The sequence below is a fragment of the Anarhichas minor genome, unplaced genomic scaffold (assembly GCF_050575085.1).
Source record: "Anarhichas minor isolate MPS153535 unplaced genomic scaffold, ASM5057508v1 ptg000012l, whole genome shotgun sequence".
NCBI lineage: Eukaryota > Metazoa > Chordata > Actinopteri > Perciformes > Anarhichadidae > Anarhichas > Anarhichas minor.
The window spans coordinates 3,672,162-3,699,019 of NW_027466458.1; the positions used below are offsets into that span (position 1 = coordinate 3,672,162).

Consider the following 26,858-nt stretch of genomic DNA (forward strand, 5'->3'; position numbering starts at 1 on the left):
ATGTGACAGAGCGGCCGCTGCTTTATCCCGGTCCGCTTAGGATGGATCAGAGGAGAGCTGAACCGGACTGCAACAACAGCATCAACCCGGTTTCGCTGTACGGGGAATTCACGCTCGCAGGTAACCGAAAAGTCCGGTGTGCCGTGAGCTTGACCGAGAGGGACCTCATCGTCCAGAGGCTCACCTCGGCACCTGTCGGGCGGAACAAGGTGATGCTCAGCCTGAAGGACTGCGTCGGTTGCCGGGCTTACCGGGAAGATGACAACGCGGACCCGGCTGCGTACTTAGCGGCGCACTTCTACCCGCTCAGACGGCGCTGGATGAGTTCCGGGGTCTCGCGGCAGAGAGCGGAGCACTGCTTTCGTTTCGCCGCGCTCCAGGACCCGCGCGCTAACCTGGAGGAGGCGGAGAAGTGGGCTCGCGCTGTCCGAGAACGCTCTGTACGGCTACAGTCACTAAGAATAGACGGTGAGTGCTCGTGAGCAACAAGAGGGAAAAGTTTACTGTGTGATGATGGTGATTAAGGCCATTTAATAGAATAGATACCTGTAGGTATCCTGCTGGTGTTTAGTCTGACTTTGCCACCAACTAAAAAAGGAATTATCCAAAATGACGAGCTATATTGTACCTAATGATTATTTTAGTTATTAATTCATCAATTATTTACAAGATAAATCGCATTTGACAAAGAAAAGCAGCACCTAAGATTGTTGGCACTTTGCTTGGAAAAACATAATGAAAGGATCAGACAATCATCCAAATCGTTGTTGATTATCTGATATATTCATTGATTAATCCTTTCAGCTCCGTTGTTTCATTAGTCACTTTAGGGAAATGACCTCCATGCCCTGAGGAGACTTCATGGTCCTCCCTAATTATTACAGCCATTGTTTTTAAAGGCAGTGTTAACTGCACTAACAACCTCTGTCTTTTATCAGTTTCCCCTTTAACTTGTTCAAACAGACACAAACTCGGGGAAATTGTCAATTACAATGTCTTTGATCATTTAGACATACATTTTAAAGGTGTGATGTTTGCTCTTATCAGTTTGCCCAACAGCTATTTAAACAGCTAATAGGATTCTTTTCTTATTTGCTGTACAAGTGGGTTCTTGTCACCTCATCATCTCTACCTGAAGGCTTTAATTCCACAGTTGGTCTGGTACACAGAGTCACATTTCAGTCACGTGATTCAAACAAAACCTTTTAATATAAAAAAACATGGCATTACTGCTGCTGAGTTTATATTATGTCATGTCCTGTATAGAACCGGTTTCTTATCTCTTATCTGTCACAGGGTATCATGACCTTAAACCTACGAGTGTGAATAAAACAATAGGACTGGTGTGGTATGGAGAGTTACATTACAGTAACCCCAGACTGCCAACGAACCATTTTAACATAAAAGACACCTGAGAAACGTGAGTGTGTAATATGCTACTGAGTTCACATGATGTCAAGAGGTATAATTACTCCGCTGGGAAACATTGTCTAATTGGAGATTTCTAAAGATAAGTTGTCTCGTTATTTGTCCTCCTCACCGAGCTGTCCCAACTGGAAGAAAAAAACATGAAATGCATTTTTTTGCCTCACCCAAACTTTTTCCTCCACACAGCCATGGTATCACTGCCACTCTGTGACCCAGATAGCGTTCCCCCAATTGCACAAATATATTTTTAACGAGACAAAATATGCTGCAGACGCCTGTCAGAAGAGGAAAGATCAGACTTTTAGCAACTGAAAGGACACCATTATTTACTTTGACACGCATTGTCTGGAGCCGAACCTGAGACGGCGACCTGACAATTGTTCTACCTTGGGACAGAGAACACAAACACAAACGGCTTCAGCGGCTTTGTAGTAATGAAATACACCTCTGCCTCCATCCAGTTTATCCAGCCTTTGAAACACCGGCTGTATCCGGAGCAATTTTTACAGACGCAATTTTATTTCATGTTCTCCAGAACTTAGTTTGTGTCTGACAACAACGATGCAAAGTGGAACATTGGAAACTAGAGCTGAAACAACTGACTGTCCACTGAGCTTAGTGAGCACATATGCAGCTCACAATGGAATTAACTGATCAAAAATCATTGTATTTTACAACAGTAACTGTAACAGTGGCTCCTTCAATGCACGCACAAGTAAACAAAAGCAGGACTGTCGCTAGAGGATCTTTAAAGACTAAACGATAGGTTTGGCAAATGTAAAATCAGCCGTATAATTCATCACAACTGCTCGTCAGAGGGTCGAGTAGCTTCGGACACTCATTCTCCCAACGTCTTAAAGTATTGTAAAATGATTGTGCTGGTTGGTTGGACAAAAACAGGCGACTTTTCACTGTTATTTGATTAACTGGCAGATTAATCAGCGATGAAAATAATCATTAACTGCAACCGAAAACTGTGAGGTACATATTTTTAGGAGGGTTGGCTGTCCAGAAGTGATTGAGTCGAACAGGACCAGATGTGCTGAGCGAGAATGTGGGCTGCATATACTGTATACAGCTACCACTGGGCATCCTGCAGAAGTGTCACATTTCTGAGCATTTTTGTGGTCAGTAGCATTCATTTCAAACCTCGTTCAGGCTGAAGGAGTCTTTGGTATCTCTGGAATGTGACGACAGGATTCCCGTCTGAAAAGCAGTCTGCAGTGAGTTACTCATTACGCCGACGGCCTTGTGAACCGCACTAAATCATGTTCAGGAGCTCTGCATCCAAACCACTGGCCTAAATGAGGTCAGCGCTGCCCGTCATGACCTTGTCATCAATATTGGCACAGATGCCGTCGGCTTGACTTCCGGCATCCTCGCATGATTGTTCAGAAAGCATCTGTTTTTCATGACTTCAGCCTGCAGACTAGTTACAGACTAGTTATTTCCTCACAGCAGGAGGAAGTGCAGAATATACTGCATGTCACGGGCTGTGCAAAGTTTAACAGAAGAAGTGAGTCGACACATCGGTCTTTGTTGGCACTTCTTCCTCCTGACTCTAAAACCTCATAAATGTCCTCCCTGCTCTGACGAACACAACTGACAGTTCAGATGCTTTGCCAAGTGTCTCCTAAATAGTATTGATCCTACGTCGTCAATAAATGGATTAAATGCAGCTGTGGACAGCATCATCATTGTAATGAGTAAGGTGACGGCAGCAGGCAGAGCGGTTACTAGTATCGAGTAAATCAATCGCTCTGGGTTGTCATCTGGCTTGAGCACTTGAGCCACTGTCCAAATTAGTGTGGGTTACCCAGAATGCATCAGGTAGTGACACAACACTGTCACCCAGCAGATACAGGCTCACCGGCACTGTGGTCCTACCGTTTCTAGATTTTAAGAAACTGTATCTGGGACAAACACGGTGACATCTTAAATGTGCAGCGCTCCTGATATTACCAGATACATTTTATTACAACGGCCATGTGTTGTGTAAATGCTGGGCCATCTAATATGTTAATAAACTCAGTAGCGGTATGATGAGCATTCACACAATTATGAATTTGAATTATTTTAATAATTATTCTATAGCTGGCTGAAAGGAATACGGATAACTCGGGAAACTTTATAAGGATCATGTGTTAATGCATAATATCTGAATGAGGCTGTTCGTTTACGTGCGAAACCATGATAATGGCAGTGATGGAAAGTCCAAAGCACCTTATTCAACCGTCTCGGGGGGGGGGGGGCTTTGCTCCTTTTAGCAGCAAAATGCAGGCCTCTCTCAGCCAGTCGATTCTATTACTAATACATTACCTCTGGCGAGACAGAGTTGAAGCTGGGACGATGGTTTGTTTGCTCTATTACGCACAATTTCATACATGCACGCAAAACAAAGAGCTTCATGCTACATTATGTAATCAGGTGATTCCTTTCGAAATGTAAAAAAGGGGGCCTGCCAAAACCTAAATGACATATTTTACGTCCCGTTCTAAATGCATGCATTGCATCCATTTTTCCTGGGCTACAAAATAATCAACCACGGTCCTTTTAAAGCAAACATACACCCTCTCTGGATGAAAACGTAGTTTTGTGTGTTTATTTTAAAACAGTCCAACAGGAGAAGGCAGTGTCGTGGTCTGAAGTCGTTTAATACATTTAATAGTTTGACATCAGATCATATTTCTGAATGCTTTTACAATAAATGAACGGTTACAGTTGGGCAGCCCGTCACTCTTCAGAAATGTCTTCCTCTTAAGCGATGTCGTGTACGACAGAAACGAACTTTAATTAACCTTACTGCAGTTAGATACTCACATTAGATGGCCTCCGCTCCATCACCGTTGTAGCTTTCCAAGGAGGGCTCCGGTCCAGTGGAGTCCCTCTCAGTAGCTTTGTTGTCCCGCACTGATAGAATAATGTAAATAACGTGATGAGGTTCTACTTGCATTATTACAAAAGTAGACCCGGCGGACCAAACATAGCTTAGGCTTGGTGAACTAATTATCTTTGGATTTTGGACTGATCGAGATGTCACCTTGGTCTCTAGGAAACTGTAATAGACACTTTTCATTGATTAATCGAGAAGACAATCAACAGATAAAGTGATTATGAAAGTAATGGTTAGCTGCAGCCCAATTATTGACAGCAAAACATCCAGAAAACATGCATGGTTACTGTATAACTTATCGTACTGCGGATGTCCTCAGCTTCTGTGACAAGTTACTGATCTTTAAGTCAGTGTGAACCACTTTAGTTGTGAAATTCTTCTACAGACATTGTGATGAAAACACTGACCCCATAAAGCCTCACACCCTAATTAATCAGTCCTGACTGGACAAGAATGATGTAACTTCCTGATTCTCTTACAACAGAAACCACACGTTTCATTGCTTCTATTGTAGTAAAGGAAATTATTTTTGATATATTTGGTTCCAATAAATACATCAGCACAGTCCCATGTGTGTGTGTGTGTGTGTGTGTAGTCAGACAGCAGTGGTAGCAGCAGTCCTCTCCCTGAGGACTCCTCCTCATTGGATATATATATGCTGCGATAGAGCTTGACGTGCTGTCGAGACCTCTGATTCAGCGCCTGCGGAGCTTTCTCCGGCTCTGGAAGCTCACAGCAGCTCGGAGTCTTTTAATAACAGTGTCCTGCCCTCTGTCTCCCTTACCACGAGCAAATCTAAATGATGGAGTATGCCCATGAAATGAGGCATAATACACTCCAGCGTGAACCCCATCAAACTTTATTCCTGTCGCTGACGCAGTATATTTACATCTCAAACTCTACCGTTGTACCACCAAGCGTAAAGGTCATTCGGTGCTCACCCAGTTTACTATTCTCAGAAACATCCTCTCGAGTCATTTCATGATACGCCGACAACAACCACTAACTGACCATTCAGCCCTACAGAGCAGCTGGTTTACCTCAGAGAAAGTCTGCCTTGGCCTGGTAAAAGAACATGTGGTTGTGGGTTTTTTTAATGGTGGGAAGTCCATTTCCTCCATACGCTGGCACACGGCACCTTTTAAGTGCATTTAGCTTTTTTTTTTTGTCTGCAGTAACGTCACGTTACGCTCTCATGTCTTGTGTTGTTATTCAAAACTGGCTAATAGTTGCAGAAAGTGAACATACAGTCGAACGTGGTGCCAACTGAGCTGACATTAATTAAGAATTCAAGCTCCAGTTAATTAAAATGAAAAGAAAACTCAAACTAAACATTACATTAGTGGGAATGTAACCAAGTGACCTTTGGGAAGTTTGTTTACATGCAGCAACCTAACCTCCTCTCCCTAATCCAACCCTGCAGCCCAACACACTCCTAATAACGAGACACGTCCTCTCTCTGCATTCCCGACCCGTCTCTCTGTTTCAAGGGATACACGGTATAAAAACCGGGTTGACGGTGCAGGATGATTTTAATTAAAACCTCAATGTCATAAACTCTCTGCCTTTCCTAATATAGAGCTACAGCAAGCTAACCGCTGCCACCGCCACCTCCTCCTCCTCCTTCCACACCCTTTGTGGTTCTGGCTCGGCAAAAATCTGCTGTGTGCAGCTTCCACTCTTTGATTTAGAGACAGAGTCCTCACCTCACTGCACCCAAATGTTACTGCAGTGAGGCCGGTCATCGGTAAACAAGGCTTCTTCACTTAAGTAGAAAGGTCCTGTTTTCAAGAGTTTTAATTTATCATTATGAGTCTTTTATACAGTGATCATTTGTGTGTAAAATCTGAATAGTAAATAGTAACTGCATCTGTTAAATATATGTATATAAGTATAATATACATGTATGCATAATCTATATGTAGTTGTAAAATGTGCAATATTGTCCTCCTAAATGAAGTGGCACAGTACCAAGTAGCATAAAATGTAAATACTCAAGGAAATGATAGTACCTCAAAATTGTACTTAAGTACAGTACTTGAGTAGATGTACACGTTATAGTTATTTACCAACACTGAGTATACAAAAAGCAGGAGTCCTCAAACTTTATAATTAAAAAGGTCCACATATGACAATACCATCAAAATGCACAGTTTTACAGCCTTAGACTTTTAATATTTTTTTGTGCTATAAAGGGTCTTTGAGTGAAGAAAAGCGCCAAAAAACACACAATCAAACACAAAACAGCACTCCTTCTGACACTGCTCGTGTCCATACACTAATAAGACAGTGGGCACATTTAATCACATCACTAAACTGGTCCGGTCCACAGTGACCTGCAGTTCAGTCAGGATCCAAACCTTTAAGCTCCAACTAAAGTATGTCACTATGGATGATATCTGAGATGACTCCGAGCAGAACTGACCCTCTAAACAGGATGAATACGTCCCAGGCATTGTGTCATTAGGTTACAGTTGGTATGTAGTTAACTGCAGAACAGATCAGATGACAATCTCATATATCTGCAAAAAGGAAGTTTTTCAGAAGCTAAAAGATGACACGGGCGCAACATAAAATCAAGTTGTGTGTTGTCAGTTGGAGTCGGCTTTATCCTTTGATTGGCGGCTAAAATGTTTTGTTTTTGTGCTCCAGATACATCAGACTACATGAGATAGAGACTGATATACATGTATATGAGAAAGCCCTCAGCTGGCCTGGGACAAGAGCTAACATTTAGTAAGATTGGCCAAATCTGTCAAATGACAGGGGGCAGGGAGGGTAGAAGTACAGTAGCAGGTCTAACACATTTTAATCCATTAATCCTTGAATGTGGAAACTGGATTCCCTCCTAATGGGTGTTTGTAAAAGGCTTAGAGCCCACATCACCACTGAGACAGAGATGCAAGAGGAGTGGGACACAAACCTGTTTACGACAAATGAAATGCACTTTTGAAGCAGAACGTGTCCCGATGTCTCCTCTGTCCCTTTAGTTCCCCAATGACACTATATCTGGACAGAGTGGGGCCGGTCCCATCTGAGTTGCAAATTTATGCCGGCTGAGTGGTGTTTTGTGGGCTCAGCTAAGTGTGATGAAAGCCAAGATTGCTCCTTTTATTCCTCGATCGCAGACGGTTAATGTTTCGTCATGCTTCCCTGCTGATGGGAAGCTGGCCTGAAGGAAGTTGAGCAAGACACCAGCGCCACTGACTGACGCATGCACGGGTCATCGCAACTAGTCAGAGTCGTCAAGCAACGACGACCATGTAAGGTCGAGGATGAATTTATTCATTCACGGCACATAACGAGGACGCAACATGCCGAGTCATGTTTGCATTTGACCCTCATTTCATGTAAAATGTCTGTGAGTCAATAAATAAAAATGCACACATTTCAATGAATATGTACATCTGCCCTGTTTTGAGGTGCGGAGGATGCACTTTGCGATCTCAAGGAAAAGTGACAGATGTTACATTTGAGTTTTCAAGTTAGACCTTTGTCTGTGCTGCATGTACAGAATGAGTTTTCAGACTAAGCTAAGAACGGCGTCTATCCACAGACTCTATATGCACCCAGATAGCTATTATAGGGAGCCGCCGGAAAAATGTGTTTTTTTTCCGGCTCCTGGGTTTTCCCCCTTTCATTTGGGCTGTCACTTCCTGTGGCGAATACCTCGGTATTGTGTCACTATTCCATTAAGATCTGGGACGGTTCCCATGCTCTTGGTCTGAATACAGCAGATGAGACGTCTGTAATCACAGATGAAGTGAATGTAGTCGAGATGCAGAGCAGATATTTGTTGCTGTAGTGTTGTCGTCTTTCATCTTTTTCGTCTCGGCTGCTGTTTGCTAAGGATGACGATTTAGTCTGGTTGCAGGAGAGTCACTTTATCACTTCATCCAGGACAGTAAATCACTTTTTCCTACAGTTGTTTTGTGGAGGTAATTGTGCCCATCAGAGCTATTTGTCATAATTTGTAGTTATCGCCACTGCCCAGAAACAGACCACAAGATTGGACTAAATGATGTGGCTTTGACCGTATACGTTTATCATCATTTGCCAGAACTACACCCATTCCTATACAAACAAACCAGACACATTATCTGCTACACAAACCACCTATCCTCAATGAAGATTAACAAACACCTCCATACAAATACACTGCAGAAAGTCCAGCATGGTGGATACATTTTGATAAATGTATTTCTGTAGTTTCGAGTGTGCCTTATTAGATGTATGTCACACTTTGTCTCCAAGCCATGACGAAGCTGCAGCTGAGCTCCTGACAGAAGAGGAAACCCAGATGAATAGAGAGATAGTGTCCTCTTGAATGTTTTGACAAGGGGAGGGGTGGCACACAGGAAGAGACGTGGGGTTAGATTTAGCCAACAAGCTCCATGTGGGTGTCGGGCCACACAGACAAGGCAAGGTCAGGGCCCTCGGTGCCAGCTGATTCATGAGGGCACTGCTGTGGCTTTCCCTCAGGAGTTCAGTCGTTATGATTTGGAGATGAAACATTCATCCTACAGAGAAAGCGACTGCGTATCAACCCGTCACAGGAAATGCAAAGTGTCTGTTTGCAGTTAAAACGCCTATGTAGCGTTTACCTCCCTACCTTTGGGACTGAGGGGAACATAAAAAGGTTACGGCGTGGTAACTTGTGAACATATTTCTGACCTGTTTCACTGTGTTCCAGTAGGATCCCTGTGAATCCACTGACAGTTGAAACCAAACCTGCCAATTAGGTTGGGAACCAGTTAGATGTGCTCATTCTTGCACTTCAGTTGTTCCCGCCCATCGTTACTCATTTATCAGCTGTCAGACTTGTTTGGAGTGTTCGCCTCCCTCCACGCTCACAACGATTAGATCTTTTTCTTCTTCTTTTTTTAAATCCAGCAGTCTGCAAAACAAACATTCCTCTGACTGTGGGGGTTTCTGCCTGTCAGCCTGCTTCACTGATGCAGTTTTGTTTTGTGGCTGAGTGTTGACAGAGCGTTCCTACAACAGAAAGGACTCTGTGTACCTACCTGTAAAGATATCCCACAGCTGCAGCGCTTCTAATGTGGCTGATGGCACCCCGTCACACTCCTCCTTTCATTTGGCTTCTCTCCCAGCTGAGGTGTTACACCAACATATTATAAGGAACACGAGAAAAGGGAGGTAGAGAAAAATAACATTTTCTTACTGGAATCCATGATTAACATGAACAGTTTTATCAACCACGCCTTCCATCATATCTATATTTCTATGTAGTTCTCCCCATCTCGTCTAAGATATAGAATAACGTTCTAATATTTTAGCAAGGCAGTCTTTTCCTTGCAGTGTTTAATTAATCCTCCACAGGCGGTGAGGAAGAAAAGGCCAAAACCAGCTTCTTCCAGTTCCTCCCTTCTTCAGCAACATGCTGCGCCGAGATGGTATTCTTAAAAAGATTTGGGATCTGTGTGTGTAAGATCAGTGTAACCCCCTTACTACTGTTGGAAGCCCAAGCTATTTTGAAAACTAATTTGCATCAAAAATACACTAAATATATACAATCACTGTTTTAATGAACGGATTGAAAGGTTGAAGTGATCACACGATCAGCTGGGAGACCAAATATCCAGAAATGTATAATTAATTTACATTATCAGATGAGGTAACACATTGTAAATGAGCAGAACACACACATAGACAGTATATGCTCTGTGATATACTGTCTATTAGTATGTGAGGGTTTATCATTACCTCCCGTCTCCTGGGTCGGTCTTGTACTGCAGCGGTGTCTTCCTTTCTGTTGAATATATTCAGCATTTCAGCTCCAACAATCATTGTGCACATTCAACCTCTCACAGAGATGAGGGTGCAATTTGTGTGCGTTCATCTCCAAACATACACAGATTGACACGTGTCCCTCCTGCTCATCTCCGCTATGTGTTCCTTTGCTGTGGCTCTCGTGTTTCTGTAATTGGGATAAGAGAATAAAAAAGAATCAGGTCGACATAGTCATGTTTTTCCTGGAGAAACTTGATTTCTTGTCCTTGTAGGATTTCTAAAAGAGCGCATGTGTGGCTTTCACAGCAGTGCAGCAAGATGAAAGGAAAAATAATCAACTGTTAGTTGTGCATCCTTGTATCTAAATATATTAATCCAAAAGTACATCTAAAACTAGGACTGGGAATAAATAAGTTTGAGATTAAGGTTTGCAAAGGGGAACAGGAGGCCGTAGTTAGAGAGTCATGAGAGTCTGTCCATTCACTGTGCTGTCAAACAAAACTAAAACCTTCCATGCTACAGTGTCACAATCCCGCCTTGATTTAGAAATACGGTTTTGTGTCGTGGAGAAGTGACCTTGTCTCCTCTGTCCTCTGCAGGGGTGTCGATGAGCGCGCTGTCTCGTCCGAGCCGGATGATGCTGCTGGTGAACCCGCAGAGCGGCAAAGGACAGGCCCTCACTCTCTACAACAACCACGTCCAACCAATGCTCAGCGACGCGGGAGTCACACACACTCTGGTCATCACCGGTGAGTACGCGTATAAAGCACGGCATGAGAATACACACATTACTGCTGATAGGTGTTATGTACATAAAAGCTGTAAGTCTGGCTGGGTGATACATCTCCAAACACTCTTACAATCATACACACAGCAACACTATCACCTCCCTCCATGTCTGTCCCAGTAACCCTCCTCTAGTTTAAATCCTCTCTGTGTTTTCATGCTGTCACCATCATTATGGCGATCAAGTGCCGCTGACCCATATGCATGCAGATCTGTTATGTAATAAATATGTGTACACACAGTGACACACACATATGGATAAAAACACACGCACAATAAACACACATTCGCACAAAATCCGCCTTTGCCGTGATTTGATAGGATCTTGATACATTCATCATCGTCCCCATAATCTACACTGGGCGGTACTTATGATACAGTGCAGTGTTCGACTCGCTCACTCATCCTGTACTGTATCTACTCTCAGCCTGATCGTTTCACTTATTCACTGGAGTCTTCCCTCCTCTTTTATTTTGAGTTTCACCCTCTGTCTGGGTTTGTTCATAAATCAGTGCAATGTCAGATAAATAAAAAAAGTCTTTCATCACAGCGTGGGGTGCACAGATAGAGAAAAGAGGGCAGACCGACGGAGACGCATGAGAAACCATCTTACTGGTACTGTGCCGTGGAAAACACACAAAGAAAATGAGCTTTTTGTGATTTCTGAGATGTACTTTTTGACAAGTTAATCCCAGAGAATACATAATAGATGTAATCCCCAAAACTACATCTACATGAAAAAGCATGGCTACTGAAAGGGACATTTGGATACCACAGTGATAGAAAATCTCTTTGACAGATAGACTTCTGAAAGAAAACGTTGACTCTAATCGCTCCGAAATGGCCCTGAATGATGCCTCAGCAGAAGAGTATTAACATTTTAGGTTTTTCTACATGCAGTCTAGTAATTCCTCAACAATTCTAATGGGTTGTTAATGTAGACTACAATATGACATCCTCTACGAGTGTGTGGTCTAACACCGTCCTCTGTTGTTGAGACGTTTGGATGGGGTTTGTCAGGTCACACCTGTCCGTCCGTTTGATAAAGCCGATAAACCCTCAAATTTCCTTACTTCAGCAGAAATATATATTTTGAGTTCACACCTCATCAGTCAGTGACAACTGAGCGAGAGAAGCGACACATTTCATCGCAAATCTTTAGGAAAGTTTTTATCACTTTCTTGTTAAGTGGATATATGTTGTAACTACTTTATATGGTAAATGTTTCATTAATAACCTATAATATGCAGGAGTTTTCTAAAAAACAAAGTGTTCAAATAATCCCGCTCAGTCTTCACTTATGACCCAGACGAAGTGTGTGGCGGTGTCGGTATCTACAGAGACTCTGCCCGTTGCTTGCATTTCCTCTTTTATTTTCTTATTTTGCTGTATTCGGGACGTTTCTAGGCATCGGCTAGGAGCCTTTGGGCCTCATGTGGGGGTGTAGCCCCCAGCCAACAGCATGCACAACAGTGTGCAGCCCCGTCAGGTTGTCAAATACCCCCCCCCCCCGAGCCCCACTTCGGCGTCTGATGCCGAGGCACAAGTCCCCATTTAGCTCTGTTAGATACAAGGCGGCCGTATTTGACGGATGACAACGTTTTGTTACATTGCAGTGTTTTCCTCTGCTCCTCTCTCTCTCTCTCTCTCTCTCTCTCTCTCCTCTGCTCTGTGCAGAGTCTGAGTGGCTGTGTGTTTGTTTACCTTGGCTCACGCACGGATCAGAGTCGACATGAATCCTGCCCTACGGCTGCATTCATTCAAAATCATGAGGCACCTTCCCACAATGAGCAAACAGAAATAGATTGCCTTTAATGGGCCAGACGACTCCGGTGTTCAGATTGAATGATATCTTCACATCTGCATGTGATCACACACGGCTTTTCACCAGGTGCTTCTTCATCCGTCTCAAGCTAAAGCATCGCTATACATCAGATAAGGGACAGTTTTACCATCACTCTCTGATTCCATTTACAAATGTAACAGTCTTGGCAGTGACGAAACCGCCTAACTCTAAAAATGGGAAAAGAGGTGGATTGTGGGTGGAGCTGAGGCGGGCCGGGTGAAGCAGCAGAGTCGACAAATGGCTGCTGTCAACCTGTGACGGCACCCACCTGTCTACTCAAAGTGCCCACACCCTTAATTAGGCCTAATGGGGATATTACTGTTTTTTGTACCAGACTGTAAACGTGTTCGTTTCGGCTGTAAAGTCTGTCATTTGAACACGAGGGGTCTACGAGGATTGACTGGCTTTTGGAGGAACTGCAGTTTTTGGCAGCTGCGCGTTTGCTTCATTTCTCAGCACCGGAGGTTGCCGATTCCAGCCGACATGCAAAGTTTCCTCATGCAGATTTACATAAAACAAGCCCGTTTCAAGACAATGTAGTGGCCTCTATCAGCACCATCTGTCAATCAAGCAGGATTAGAACTGATTCCTTGCTAAGCCCCCATTAGTTACTCTTGCTAAGTCTATTAAATGTGCCGCTCTACCATAAACACTGCACAGATGCAGTTTACATTTACAACAGGGGCACCGCTACCACTAGAAATCTGAGTCTTTTATTTAAAACAGAAATCAAAGGCAGGCTTCTCATTTCTGGCTATAATTAAAACTGTCGGCAGGATTTGGTGTTATAGTACAGCATGAAAATATAGCTTAGCGCCTCTACAATCTATACTAACTAACTTAAGACTGGAATGATGTTCCTTTACACAAGTAGAAGTATCAACACCATACTTTATGGCCCCTCAGTGTTACTGTATATTATTGGATTGATATTACTGATCCATTAACATGCAAGCAGCATTTGGATGTTCTTGCAGGTTAAGGTAATCAATCAATCGATAAGAAATGCATCATATGTAGTAAATTGATCCAATGTTTGAAATCTTAATATACAAAGTAACTGTTGCTTTGAAACCAAAAAAAGTAAAAAGTACAATATTACCCTCTGAAATACAGTTGAGTAGAAGTATAAAGTATGCAATGGCTAACGCTACATTCCCACTGTCCTCACATGTCTTTGGATAGTGGGCCTATCTTTCAGACTAGGACCTCATGTAAAATCATTTGCTCAGCTATTATTTGACAATCGTTGTTTTGGGGAAGCTTATAGTGATTAACTGGAACAAACCTAATTTGACCAATGAAAAACACGTGTTTTATGATAATAATAGCACTCGCTTAATTAACAGCATGTCTATCTGATCTTGTGTATCATTGCCTGCGGCTGGAAGTCTCTTGTATGTCAATGCTAACAAAAGCAGACAGACTCATTATGGGATCCTTGGCTGTGTAGCAGCTGTGGGCACTGCCAGGGATGGAGGACAGTTGAAGGATGACTGCACTGCTGAGAGAGAGAGAGAGAGAGAGAGAGAGAGAGAGAGAGAGAGAGAGAGAGAGAGAGAGAGAAAGAGAGTTACAGTGAGCCTCTGTGTCTGTGAGGTTGTAAAGACGGCAAACTGATTTCTCTCAGGCGGTCTCCCTCGCTGCTCGGGCATCCTGAGATATCTGTCACACAGTGTTAATTAAACGACAGCAACATGCTCGTCTTCCTCTCGTGCTCGGACTCATCTGCTCAATACGAATTACAAATATTTAGCGAAGGAGACAGATATCTCCTCGAACAAGCTCTCTGTGCTGCTCCTTTTGTTCTATCTTTATTTATCTTATTTATGTTCTTAAAGAACGTCATGGCTCATTTAACAAGGTGTACTGTGGTGGAGCTCATTTTGGCCCAATATGAGGATGTGAAAACAAGTATTGTATGAACAAGGAGGACAGAGATCTTGGAAAAAGATCCTACAAAATAAGGAAATATGTTTGCATCATAGGAACGCAACGAAATAGAGAAGCAAAATATTTCCCTTTCCCTTTCTGTGACGTTTTGACTTTTCTGTGAAAGTTTTGTTTTGTTACTTCATCCGACTGGAAACAGGCAGAAGAGATGGATCTAAATAGTCTGAACGGGTCTGGCCCATGTTTTGACTAATGTACCGTATCTATCTATTCTCATGTGTAACTTTAGTAAATCCCTTGTGGATTTTTTAGAGCCATCAGTATACTGTAGACAAGTCTCTCCACCATGACTCTGTGACTCAAAAGCGATCATTTCCAGGATTATCCTCGTTTAATGTGGTTGTTACCACTTCATATAATTGCTGCTTGGTGTAAATACACTTTCTAAAGTTGAACTATATCTTGATTGTCGCTCAATTTAGGTACTTTTTTTGTTCCCCCACTGGCAGACCGCAAAGGATTTTTCCACATTTAAACTCTTGTTAGCTGATCGTGGTTCAGGCGTGGCTGAGGAAGTGTCTTTCAGCGCCTGTAGCCTTCGGTACAACCCGTTCAAGTCCCTTTGGATCTGTGATGAGGTGTGTTTCTATTACTGTCTGTCCCGCTTCACACTGGGCGAAAACATACAACCTTGTTTTGGGACAGTGGGGTGAAAGCAGACCTCCTGTGGTGGTGGTTTGTGGATGCATGCGTTTTATAAGATTTAAGAAAGAGCTGTTTCAGTAAACTTAATATGTTTTTGAGAGTTGGGGGAATGAAACTGTGGCAGTAAAAGACACATGTGGCATGCTGTTTACCAGGAATTATGACAAACATGGCATATACAGCCAGTCTAAGTCTATTTAATGGCTTCTGATGTTCACCTGCATGATGTACATTCTCAGATATTTCAGCTGCAGGACTCGACTGCAGGTAGCGATGGTGTCACGCTGGCAACAAGGTCTTGTCAGGGAAAATTGGGGCCAAACAGAGAAAATTTCACCCAAAAAAAGTCATTGAAAATGTCAGAGTAAAAATTAGCAGCTGAGGCGCTCCCTGGTGTGTCTGTGTGTGTGTGTGTGTGTGCTGTGCATGTACAAATGTGTGCGCTTCTCTGTGTTGCTACTCCCTCAGGCATCTCCTGGCAGCCGACCGACCTGTCGTGGCGTTTACACTGATTCGTGCTGAAACAACACCCACGTTGAAAAGGCGATGGTTTTTTAACTGTCACCACCCGCTGTCACTTAGTGCTGCAGTTATTAGACTGTGCTGTTTGAAGGGAGCCGCAGTTAGGATGTGTGTGACAGCAGGGAGGACATCAATCTGGACCTGCAGATGTTTAGTGGGAAGTTTAGCATGAGGACAGAACTTCCTGTTACCCATATCAAATAAATGATAATGTTGCTCCATATCTGCTCGATGTGTAAATAAGTAGTTGTTTGCTAAAGGGGGGTGGGGTTAGACAGTTGTGGATTGTATTCATTTAATCAAACATTACAGCTGTGGTCGTTGCAGACACACCTGGCGGAGATCGTCACTCTCCTGAGTGCACCTTTCTAGTTGGTCACTGTAACGGCTCCATGCTGGTCATGGAGGGATGACTTTGTAGTTTGACTCCAGAGTAAGAGAGGAGGGCTGCAGCTAACAATGTGATTTCAGGAGTCATTGCTTGCTCTATGAATGACTCAGCATTTTGAAAAAAAACATAAATCATGAATCCATTAAACTGTTGCAATAACTTATCAAATCAGCCGTCACTTAATGTTCTTTTGATCAACTAATCCATTTTTTTTCTTTAGTTTTAGAATGTTCAACACAAGATGCCAACTTGAACATTATCAATATAGTAACCTCCTCATGTGAGAACTTTGTGTAAAATCAGAAAATGTCTCAGTGTTGGTCAGAGAGGACGCTCCCCAGTGGTTGATCTTTTTAATCCTCCAAGTATACGGGCAAGTATGTGAACCAAGCTGCTTGCAAATGCTCAGATATTTCTACACGCTGGAAAGAAGTACCATAATCCCAACAATGAAGTGCAGTTTTCCTTGTCCCCACAGGAGCTTCCTCATCTTTGTATCCTTCTAAAACGTGCCTCACTGTGCCTGTCCAGGCTGTGACCAGAGGCCAGCGGAGATCTGCATGACTGTAATCAGTTAAGTCACAATCCACTGCGACTAACTAACTAGAGAAAACTCTAGTGCACTCCTCTCCTCTTCTTACCTCTGCAACATAACCATAAAAAACCATCGCACGCACTGCGTGACTTATCTGCGTCCCCGATGTGTGTTTTCTCCTCACTGCGTCGTTTTGCCATTATCAATCTGTCTGATGAGGGGAGCTGCATACTAAAGCGGCTCTCAGCTCTCCTCCCACCTCACTGCAGAGTCACTTTGGGCCCTTTTACAGCCTCTGCATGGATAAGGAAATGTGATGTGACTGGACTGATAAGGATGAATTGATTCCTTTATTCTGCAGAGTTTAGGAGAAGGGAAGAAGAGAGGTCGAGAAATCAGATCTCTCTCCAGAGGACTCTCTCTGTGTGTGTGTGTGTGTGTGTGGGGGGGGGGGGGGGATAAGTTACACAATGGCAGCATTAAAGGGAAGAACAAGGAACACGGAAGAGACACAAAAGAGGACAACTTATTTTCAGGTCCCTGGAAAGTCTGGATGATTTTTGGGCCTTTTAATAATGTAGAACCTTTCAAAAGTAATTTCTATAAATAGAAAGTAGTAAAATATCATGATATAATTGACTGCTTGACATTTATTTTTCTAGACCTGTTGTGGTTTTTTTTCCCTCCAGGATACAGTCCAGTGTTTCTCCATGTCGATTATTGTAGCTGCCTCAACCACTATGGCTAACACCACACTGTGTATTGATTTGTAACTTACTGTAGCTAATAGCTTCCTTAGGGCTGCTGTGTCTTTCTGTCTAGGTTTGCATTATTAACTGTTGCTATAGCTGCGATGATAAGGAGCACTGCTGTCTTCCTGCTTTGGGATAGTCCGGCTGTCCATCAGGAACCTGCTAGTCTAAAAGTGTTTGTTGCTCAACCTTTAACAAATTCCACGTCCGAAAAACTGATGTTCTAGCTCAGTCATAGATCCTGATTCCAGCACCGGGCTACCATTGGACGAAAATAAAAGTCATACATACTGCATGAAAAACAACTCTGCCGGCTGTTACAGCAAAGAGCAAGAGGACCTTTTACTGAGTTGTCTCTGCTGAGATAAGCCACTTTTTATTAGGGGACTGGTAATATTTTCCACTTGCAACAGCTTTACAGACAATAATCCATTCCTTTATGGTCCTTTCTCTCATTCTCATAGAGGCTGTGGTGACAGCTCTGTCGATATAATCTTTAAAGAAACTCTAAATTTTTTTACGACAACAAAAAAAGCACCCAGATGTGCACGTCAAGTATGCTGCGTCTGCATATGATAAAGAATAATATCAATATTCCATCATAGATAAGAATGAAGGCTGTTTTTAAAAGTGAAAATGAAGAAGCGTGATGTGAAAGAGTTGAGAGTCGGAGGGAAAAAGCTTCCAGTGTTGCTGAGCCTCAGCAGGCGGAGGAGACGAGAGGGTTGTGACTGAAGTCGTGACAGTCCGCTGCGCTTCACCGACGTTGTTCACACCTCACAGCCCTCCGTCTGCCCTTTCACCTACGGACGGAGGACAGGGAGACAGAGACGGACAGATGCGTCCCTCCACGCACATGAAGACAGACGGCGATATTTAAATACCAGATTCGACTGAACCTCACATGCAGTTAAAAAGGCTTATCAGTTGCTCTGTAGCCTTTAGAAACGCCAGCTTAGCAGAAGTCAGATCGTTATCAAACTAAAATCGCACCACCTCCACAGATCAGTCAATAGATAGAAAAACAAACAGACATCATTTAGAAGGTGTGTCTGACTTTGGTGACACGTTATTTTACGGGTTATTTCCTCATAATTTCTGAGGAAGGTTCCTGTGTTTAACGGGTAAATACTGCTTCATCGTTCCTACATTATTGGATTCTTTATTCCCGTACTAGATCTGTTGGGTTGCATGCTCCCCTGCAGACAGTTTGTTTTGCGTGTTCAGCTGGCCTGCTTTCCACTGAGTGGAAGGCTCTCTATACAAGCAATTAGTTGGGATTAATTAATTGAAAGTGAACTAATTAAAGACTGTCTCTATAATTAGTGCCAAACCACATTTCTTTCCAGGGAACTTCTAGGAAATTACAGAGCTGTAAAGTGAAGCATTGTTGTAGTGACTCCCAGATAATATACAATGTTGAGGAAATGATCTGCACTTTTAATAACCTTCTATGTTTAATAGGTCTGGTTTTATAGTCCCTGTGCACACTGATTACGTCCCCTTTAAGAGGACGCTGTGTCACCAAAGCCCCGCTTCATCAGATCATTGAGCCCCAGGCTAATTTGACAGAGTGCTCCTGGGTAATTTAGTTGTTCCGATCTAATTGGCAGCGTGGTAGGCGCTTCATTTAAGACCATATATCAGCTTTCACTCCCACGGTGACACTTGATTTGACAATTGGGACGAGGACTCGAGATCCTAATCTTTCATCTAATTCTTGCCTTATTCATTCCTTGAAGCTGACAGGGCAAAGTTCTCTTTTACTTTCTTATATAGAAAAGACAGGCCTGTATGAAAACACACTTTATATTAATGTGTGTGTGTGTGTGTGTTGATGTTTGCAGAGCGGCAGAACCACGCCCGAGAGCTGGTGAAGGAGGCCGACCTGTCACAGTGGGACGCTTTAGTCATCATGTCTGGAGATGGACTTCTGTTTGAGGTAAAGAGACACACGCGCACACTATATTCATATGCTCACACACTGTGGGGCTCATAGCCAACACTTCTGTCATCATTATGAACCTCCTGCTGTGTATCAAGATGATAACGATCAATTATAAAATGCATCAGAGACAAATAGAATGTTCCACGTGCTTCCACTCTAGTTTTCAATTGAAATCAAATAATGTTTTAAGGTCATTTTACTTTCAAGAAAAATCTCTTGATTCAACAGAATTATTATTATTTTTTAACCAAGTTGCTTTACACTGTACAACTGAATGAAACTCCTTGAAATACGTTCAGTTTTTACATGAAATAAATATATATGAATAAAGAAATATACATTCAATTATTATTATTAAATTACTTAAAACCTGGAGACTGAACCCAAAGTCTGTTGGTTCGGACATAACGATCACTTTGGGGATTTTGAAATTGTAACGGGAACTTTTCCCAATTTTATGACATTTTATTGACCGAACTGGGCTGGATGTCATTTGTATTTTTGAATATTAATTCAACAGTAGCTCTATACTTAAGCACTTTTATACCTGAGTTTCTAAACTGAATCTTCTACTGCTTCTTTTGAAAAAAGGGTTTTGTATAAAAACTCTTTTTCAAAGGTTAAACACAAGCAGCGGTTCACGAACTTTGCATAAATAAATAGTTTTAAATATGTAAGGAAACATGTAAGTCATATAAGCATTGAGGTTTGATGCACAGCCATTTGTGCTAGAAAACACTGACTACTCAGCATCCATTTCTTTCTGTCCGCCTGATCGAAGTCTTCTGCGTTTGTCAGGTGATAAACGGTCTGCTGGAGAGACCAGACTGGGAGGAGGCCGTCCGGACCCCGCTGGGTATCCTACCTGGTGGATCAGGCAACGCATTGGCTGCATCCGTGCATCACTACTCTGGGTGAGCCACATGAAGAACCCTGAACAAAACCACCAATGTACTGTGGAAATACTTTGCCGTGCAGTGGTTATGATATTGTCTCTCTCATGGACACACACACACACACACACACCACAAAGGATTTACTGTAGTAGAGCGTCAACGATTAATTGAAGTCCATCAACAGAATGTTAATCGGTATTTTGATAATTTAATAATTGTTCAAGTAATTTTTCAAGCATTTGCTGCTTCCAGCTTCCTAAATTGTAGGATCATTTTTGTCATACGTGATAGTAAATTTGAATATTTTAGACTGTTGTTTGAGTAAACAAGACTTTTGACATTATATAAACTAAATGATTAATCAGTTAAACAACTAAATAAATGGCAGATTAATCAACAAAGAAAATAATGAGAAGTTGCAGCTCTTAAAATAAAAAGTGTAAAATAAAAGTGTTTCAAAAGTGGAAATCGCCATATTTCCATGACTAACCCACAACTTAACGCTCCACAGAAACCAGTCTAACCAGTGAGGTGGCATATTTGGGCCCCATCATAGCGGGTGCAGTGCTGTGTGTCATTTGCATGCGTAAGCGTAGAATAACAGGTATTTGTGTTGTCGTGTGAAACGCTCCAGACACAGTTACTACTGTGTGAAGATGTAACGATGAAAACAATGAGCTGTGGCTGTTGTTATCCTTTTGTTTAACTGAGCTGTAGGGGCCAGCCTTCTGGGGGCTTTTTCAGTCTAAAAATGCACTCATCTCATCTATCAATTATTAATGATTTGCTAATTTGAGTGATTGTTTGGAGTTCATTCAGCCAGAACAAAGAACAGAAAGGAGAAGTTGAAGGACAGAAAGGAGGAGGAGGAATGAACCAAGGAACAAGAACGGCAACAGATCAGCTTCAGAGGTGGAGAAACTTTGCCTTGTCTGGAATCACTCGTTCACTATGACTCAGTATTAGTAGTAGTTCTTCACTCTGCAGTGAGCGAAGATGATGCATCACACATTTGTATGAAATTGCGTCAGCTCTTGCGTCTGCAGGCTCTGGGCTGAATGCTAACGTCAGCATTGCAACATACAGTAGTTTATTGTGTTAGCATGCTAACATTCGCTAACTAGTACTAAACACAAAGTAGCTACGGCTGCGGAAATGTTAGTTTTGTAGGTCGTAAGTCAAAGTACTGGACAAATTGAAGAGTTGACTTGATGACTGCGCCGTAAGGAAATGTCAGGGGTCGCCAAAGTCATGAGGAGTCAGCAATTTTGTCCCTGAAATATTTCCAAAATGGTCCAGACTGAAACAGAGAGACAGACGGACCACTCATAGAGACATGGAGACAAAACAACTAAACACAAAAAAGAGAGCGTAAGAGTTTTAAGAGGCAAAACCTTTATTTCTGCTGTGACATCCCTGATAGCGCCACAGTTTATATATTATATTACTTTATTGTTCGGTTGTCTGTGTTTCAAACACTCCGCCCTTTCTACTCTGAAGTCACGTGGGCGAATTTAAAAACCTCACGAAATGCTTTGAGGCACTTCTTTTTTAAGCTGCTCCTACTGTTAGTAGGTCACATTGGGCTTTATCTTGCCCTTTTACTATTTTATTTATTTTCTAATCTGTCATTTTGTATCTCCGTGTATTTGATTGATTTTGTTTTTTTGGCTGGGTAGCAACCTTTATGTCCTTTGTGCTGCAGTGGGAATCTCAGTGGGATTTCTGACTAAATTATGGATACATTTAAAATTAAAGTCACTATAAAATGTAATTAAACGAAACACCGTACGCTGATGCTTCTGTCTTCATCAAAGAGCCACATTCATTCATCACTTCTACGGCATCTGCCAATCAGCTTCTCGTCACACAATGGTCTTGCAGCCAGAGCGGCAGCGACAATGAGAGGAAGGGACCAGACTCTGTATTGTTTGCTCTCCTCTCACACGTCCAGAAAGTCTCTCTCTGTCTCTCTCTGCCTGCAGCAGGCCGTCCTGCAGTGGCCGGAGTGTGTTTGGTATTATTCCCGGCTGAATGTAGGGTTCACTGAGGCTACGCCAATCAAATGAGTGACAGCTAGAACGTATTTGGTATTATGCAATGCTGCGAACAGGTTCGCTGAGTGAGGGTTTAATGTGTACACGAACATAATGAGCACGAGGCAGAACATCATCTGACTGCTGACAGTTGTGAGTGAGAGTCTCCCTCCTCTGGTGGCTCACAGATACTGCATAGACAGCTTGAGATTTAAGGGTAGGGTTTTGGTACCTTAACATTGTACCTACGTACAATACTTGGGTAAATGTACGTTGTTACTTTCCAGCGCTGGTTCCCTGGTGCAGCAGAATCTTGTTATTTCTTGACCTTTCTACCAATGATTTCAATGATTAAACAGAAACAGAGCTGTAGGAAATGTAGATGAGACTGTTTGAATAGTCGGACTGGTGAATAAATTCAGGATGATGAATATGGAGATATCTGCAGGGCCACTGCCAGTTAACTCCACTGAGACATCCAGTCATCACTCTAATTGGCTGTGGGTGGTAACAGCAGGCATATCTCTGTGTGTGTGTGTGTGTGTGTGTGTGTGTGTGTGTGTGTGTGTGTGTGTGTGTGTGTGTGTGTGTGTGTGTGTGTGTGTGTGTGTGTGTGTGTGTTAGGGCTGTTATCATGACCTTCCACCTCTGTCTCGGTTCTTCCAGATGGGGTTGTCTTTGTTGTCTGACTGGCCTGTCAAGTCTGAAGGCCCATAAGCTGATTCTGTCCCACCTCCAACATTTGTCGCTGAGCCTACTGGTTTACTGAACCTCCCCCCCTGTATCCCCCTACTCCCCTCACCCCACTCCCGTCACAGCTCCATGGGCCTCCTCCCTCCTCATCTACCCTCTCTGTTTTTTATGATCACACAATAAGGTCAGTTACCTCACTATTGTATAACACTCTCCTCGTACAGCTCACTCCCCAAGACACGCACGAGCCTCGACCCACTTCCTAACCCAGAAATATTAAGCGCACCTTCCTGCTCTTATTTTTGGTGTCTGCCTCTTATTTTTGAAGCTAGATTCTTAATTGTGGCTCCTTCTCGAGAACTGCTAGAGGGCTGAAATGATTCGTCGATCCATTGTTTGAGGAATTCTCTTTTTTATATCATTGTGAAATCAATTATTTATGGGCTGTTGATTGGACAAAATAGGTTATTTAGACACATGACCTTTGGCTAGAGGAAGTTATGATGATCATTTATCACTATTTTCTGACATCTTCATTAACTGAAATATCAATCGATAATGAAAATGATCACCAGTTGAAGCCGTTGACTGGTGTCCCTTTTGGGTCTGGTGCATCTCTGCGCAGTAAAGGGGAACGCACCGCTTTACACCGTCTTATTAGATCTGCTTCTGCCTTAAAGACAAGTTCAAGTCTGGAAGCTGTAAACACAACCTGTCACACAGTCAGGTGCATTGGGTCGGGAGATGTTGACTAAAAGTGAAGGTAGTTCTGTGGTGGCTGTTGTTTTCTTCTAGAAATCAAGCCTCACTTCACTTTGTGAGCTGCAGCAGCATTCTGCAGAGTCTGGTTCTCTTTATGTATGAACAGCGGGGACGTGCAGCAGTCGTGTGCTTGTAAACATTGTCTTACCAGAAACACATGCAAGGGAACAAATTATATATTATTGCATTGTAGTTCTGGTCCGTTTCCTGTTCACTCTAACCTTTTTACAAACAAACCAGGAGGAGTAAACAAGTGGAGACACGATATTTGTACGTGATCATAGAATGAATTAACAAGTCTGACCACAATGTTCAGTGACAGCTTTTATTTTACTAGCTGCTGTTTGGTTGCCACGTGCTTTCTAACTTTTTCATCTTAAAGGACATCACCCACAAAATGACGGTTTGTATATCAATTAACGTCACTCACTGCTTAATTACCTTGAATTCTTACCTCCACGGTGACAGGATAATCCGAAAACGGACTAACTCCTTGATGAATTCAATCAAACGGAGGTCAGGTTTAACAAAAGCACAACTATGTTAAAAATCTGCATACAAACTCACACACAACGCGTGCAGTATAATGCAATTCGGAGTTCCTCAGTACTTCCCAAACAATACATTGAAATACATTATCTCACTAACAAGACAGACCAGGCCAAAACAATTGCTTTTTTTGATTAAACATGTTTTAATGACTGACATGATGTAATTCATATGAGCACAGCTTCTTAACTCTGTAGTTCAGGTATCAGGAGAAGGCTGATGTTCTCCAGGATGTCCAGCTCAGACTAACTCTCATCTCTCCTCCCTGGTTCCTCCAGAGCCTCGCTGGTGTCCACTGAGGAGCTCCTGGTCAGCTGCGGTTTCCTGCTCTGTCAAGGGCTCGTGGCCCACATGGACCTGATCTCCATCCATCTCTCCTCCGGCCCTCGTCTCTTCTCCTTCCTGTCGCTGGCCTGGGGCTTCGTGGCCGACGTGGACATCGAGAGCGAGAAGTACCGTCACGCCGGAGCCGCCCGGTTCACCGTTGGCACGCTGGTGAGGCTGGCTTCTCTCCGCGTCTACAAGGGCAAGCTGGCCTACCTGCCCGCCACCGAGGACGACCACAGCGAGGACGAGGGTTCAGGAAATAACACGACGCTGCGTTGTAACAGTCAGGCTTCCTCCTTAGCTCCGTCCAGAGACTCTCCCTGCCAGAACACCTTCCACAACTCCTGCCACTCCAACAACTCCCACAAGGTGAGGAGGACGGAGAGCACGCCTCGTCGGAGCGCCTCCAAAGCCCCCGGCGGCCCTCCTGACACCCTGCTGCCGCCTCTGGACCACCCGTTGCCCAGCGACTGGGTGGTGGTGCAGGAGGAAGACTTTGTCCTCATGCTGGCCATGTACCAGTCACACCTGGCGGAGGACCTGCTGGCAGCACCAGACGCCACCTCGGACGACGGCGTCATCCACATGTTCTACGTCAGAGCGGGGATATCGCGCGCCGCCCTGCTGAAGCTGTTCCTGGCTATGGAGAAGGGGGAACATCTGGCTACTAACTGTCAACATCTGGGGCACGCTAAGGTGCGGGCGCTCAGGCTGGTGCCACATTCACCCAAAGGGACAATCACAGTAGATGGAGAAGTGGTGGAGTACGGGCCGGTGCAAGCAGAGGTACACAGAGGCCTGGCGAGGTTAATCACTGGATGAGCAAACATCACCACCAGCTGGCATCGCTGCTGTGAGAGGCACAATAAACACAGTTGAGCTTTTACAATCACAAATAGCCGGCTACAGGAGCAAAGCAATGAATGTAAGACTCATTCACTGTTATCCGTAACGTTAGAGGATTTCCTCTCTGTGCTGAAGCTGACGTACCAACATGAATCATGGCAGGCTGGGTTATGTATGCCTTCATGGCTCCTCTGCAGTACTTTGGAGACTGTGTGTGTGTGTGTGTGTGTGTGTGTGTGTGTGTGTGTGTGTGTGCGCGCGCGTGCCTTGAATAATGACTCATTTCTCTTCTTCTAGTCTCAGAACATGTGCGAGTTTATCATTTGCATCTTTTTTTCAACAATTTTGAGAAATTGCTTTTTATTTTACGAGGTTTTGAAACATCTGGGGTTTTGTTTGTTGTGCTCAAAGTCATCAGAAGTTTATATCGGGACTATTTCTTCAATACAAAGAAGTTCCTGTGAATGGTTTTCACAGTGAGGTCTGAGGATTACCCGAAGTAACCAGGACATGTTGTCAGGAAAGAGATGACATTAAAGCTCAAATAAAACCCAAACTATCTGCATGACTAGATCCCACTAGAGCTCAAAGACAACATACTGGGGTTTCTTTACTTTACTTCCTGGACCGAGCTGAACATCACGGGCCGATGATAACAGGGTAGAAGTGTTCAGTGTCTCCTGCAGCGCTCTGGTTCTGGACGGGTGATTGATGCGTTTTTAGTGCCTCAGTTCTCTCCAAGACGGCATCCTCCATCCTGACACACCACTCCTCTTCTTCCTCCTCTGCTCTCATCCATTCATCTGCTGCTTTAAGCACTGCAGTCCCAGGCTCCAGTGTCACTGGCCCCAGCTGCGCTTCAGACACACACAGAGTCCCTATGGGAGATTTACTAATCATTATCACCTAGGTGTCCTTACCATTGAGCTTTAGGGAAATGATGACAGAGGCTTCAGGCCTACACGAGGAGTAAAGTCAGATTTTTAAATGTGTTTTTCATTGTGATCCAAATCTCTTCAGAGGTACCGTTCAATCATTTTACAAAGAAATCCGCTTTTCTTTGTCTGAGTGGAAGTGAAATGGACTCTTGAGCTGGTTGAAACAGCACATTGGTGAGCGTAGGGAAAAGGGAGGGGGGGGGGGGGGGGGAGAGAGAGGAGGAGAGGGGGGGGGATATCGACTTGTAAATGCTGCATGAGGCAGGCGACGTTGTGTTCCGGACAGGGCGTCCTTATTCCTCCTGCTCACCGCAAGAAATCATTTGGGAGCATTAGCCAACTGTCCTGACGCCGAGAGAAA

General features: G+C 43.4%; 1 protein-coding gene across 1 annotated transcript; it reads left to right on the forward strand.

The window, feature by feature from the left end:
• The first annotated feature begins 41 nt into the window (after positions 1 to 41).
• Positions 42 to 25,693, forward strand: LOC142948615 (sphingosine kinase 1-like). Its single transcript, XM_076090746.1, has 5 exons — positions 42 to 468; positions 10,672 to 10,821; positions 19,350 to 19,444; positions 20,249 to 20,364; positions 24,665 to 25,693. Exons 1-5 carry the CDS (start codon positions 42 to 44, stop codon positions 25,533 to 25,535), a joined length of 1,659 nt encoding a protein of 552 aa, XP_075946861.1. The 3' UTR covers positions 25,536 to 25,693.
• The last annotated feature ends 1,165 nt before the right edge of the window (positions 25,694 to 26,858 follow it).

Excerpts from the sequence above, each read along its gene's own strand:
- LOC142948615 (XM_076090746.1), top strand. The coding sequence starts at position 42 with ATGGATCAGAGGAGAGCTGAACCGGACTGCAACAACAGCATCAACCCG. Across the intron at positions 19,445-20,248 it reads GAGATGGACTTCTGTTTGAG|GTGATAAACGGTCTGCTGGA; the intron begins GTAAAGAGACAC and ends TGCGTTTGTCAG. Across the intron at positions 20,365-24,664 it reads TCCGTGCATCACTACTCTGG|AGCCTCGCTGGTGTCCACTG; the intron begins GTGAGCCACATG and ends TGGTTCCTCCAG.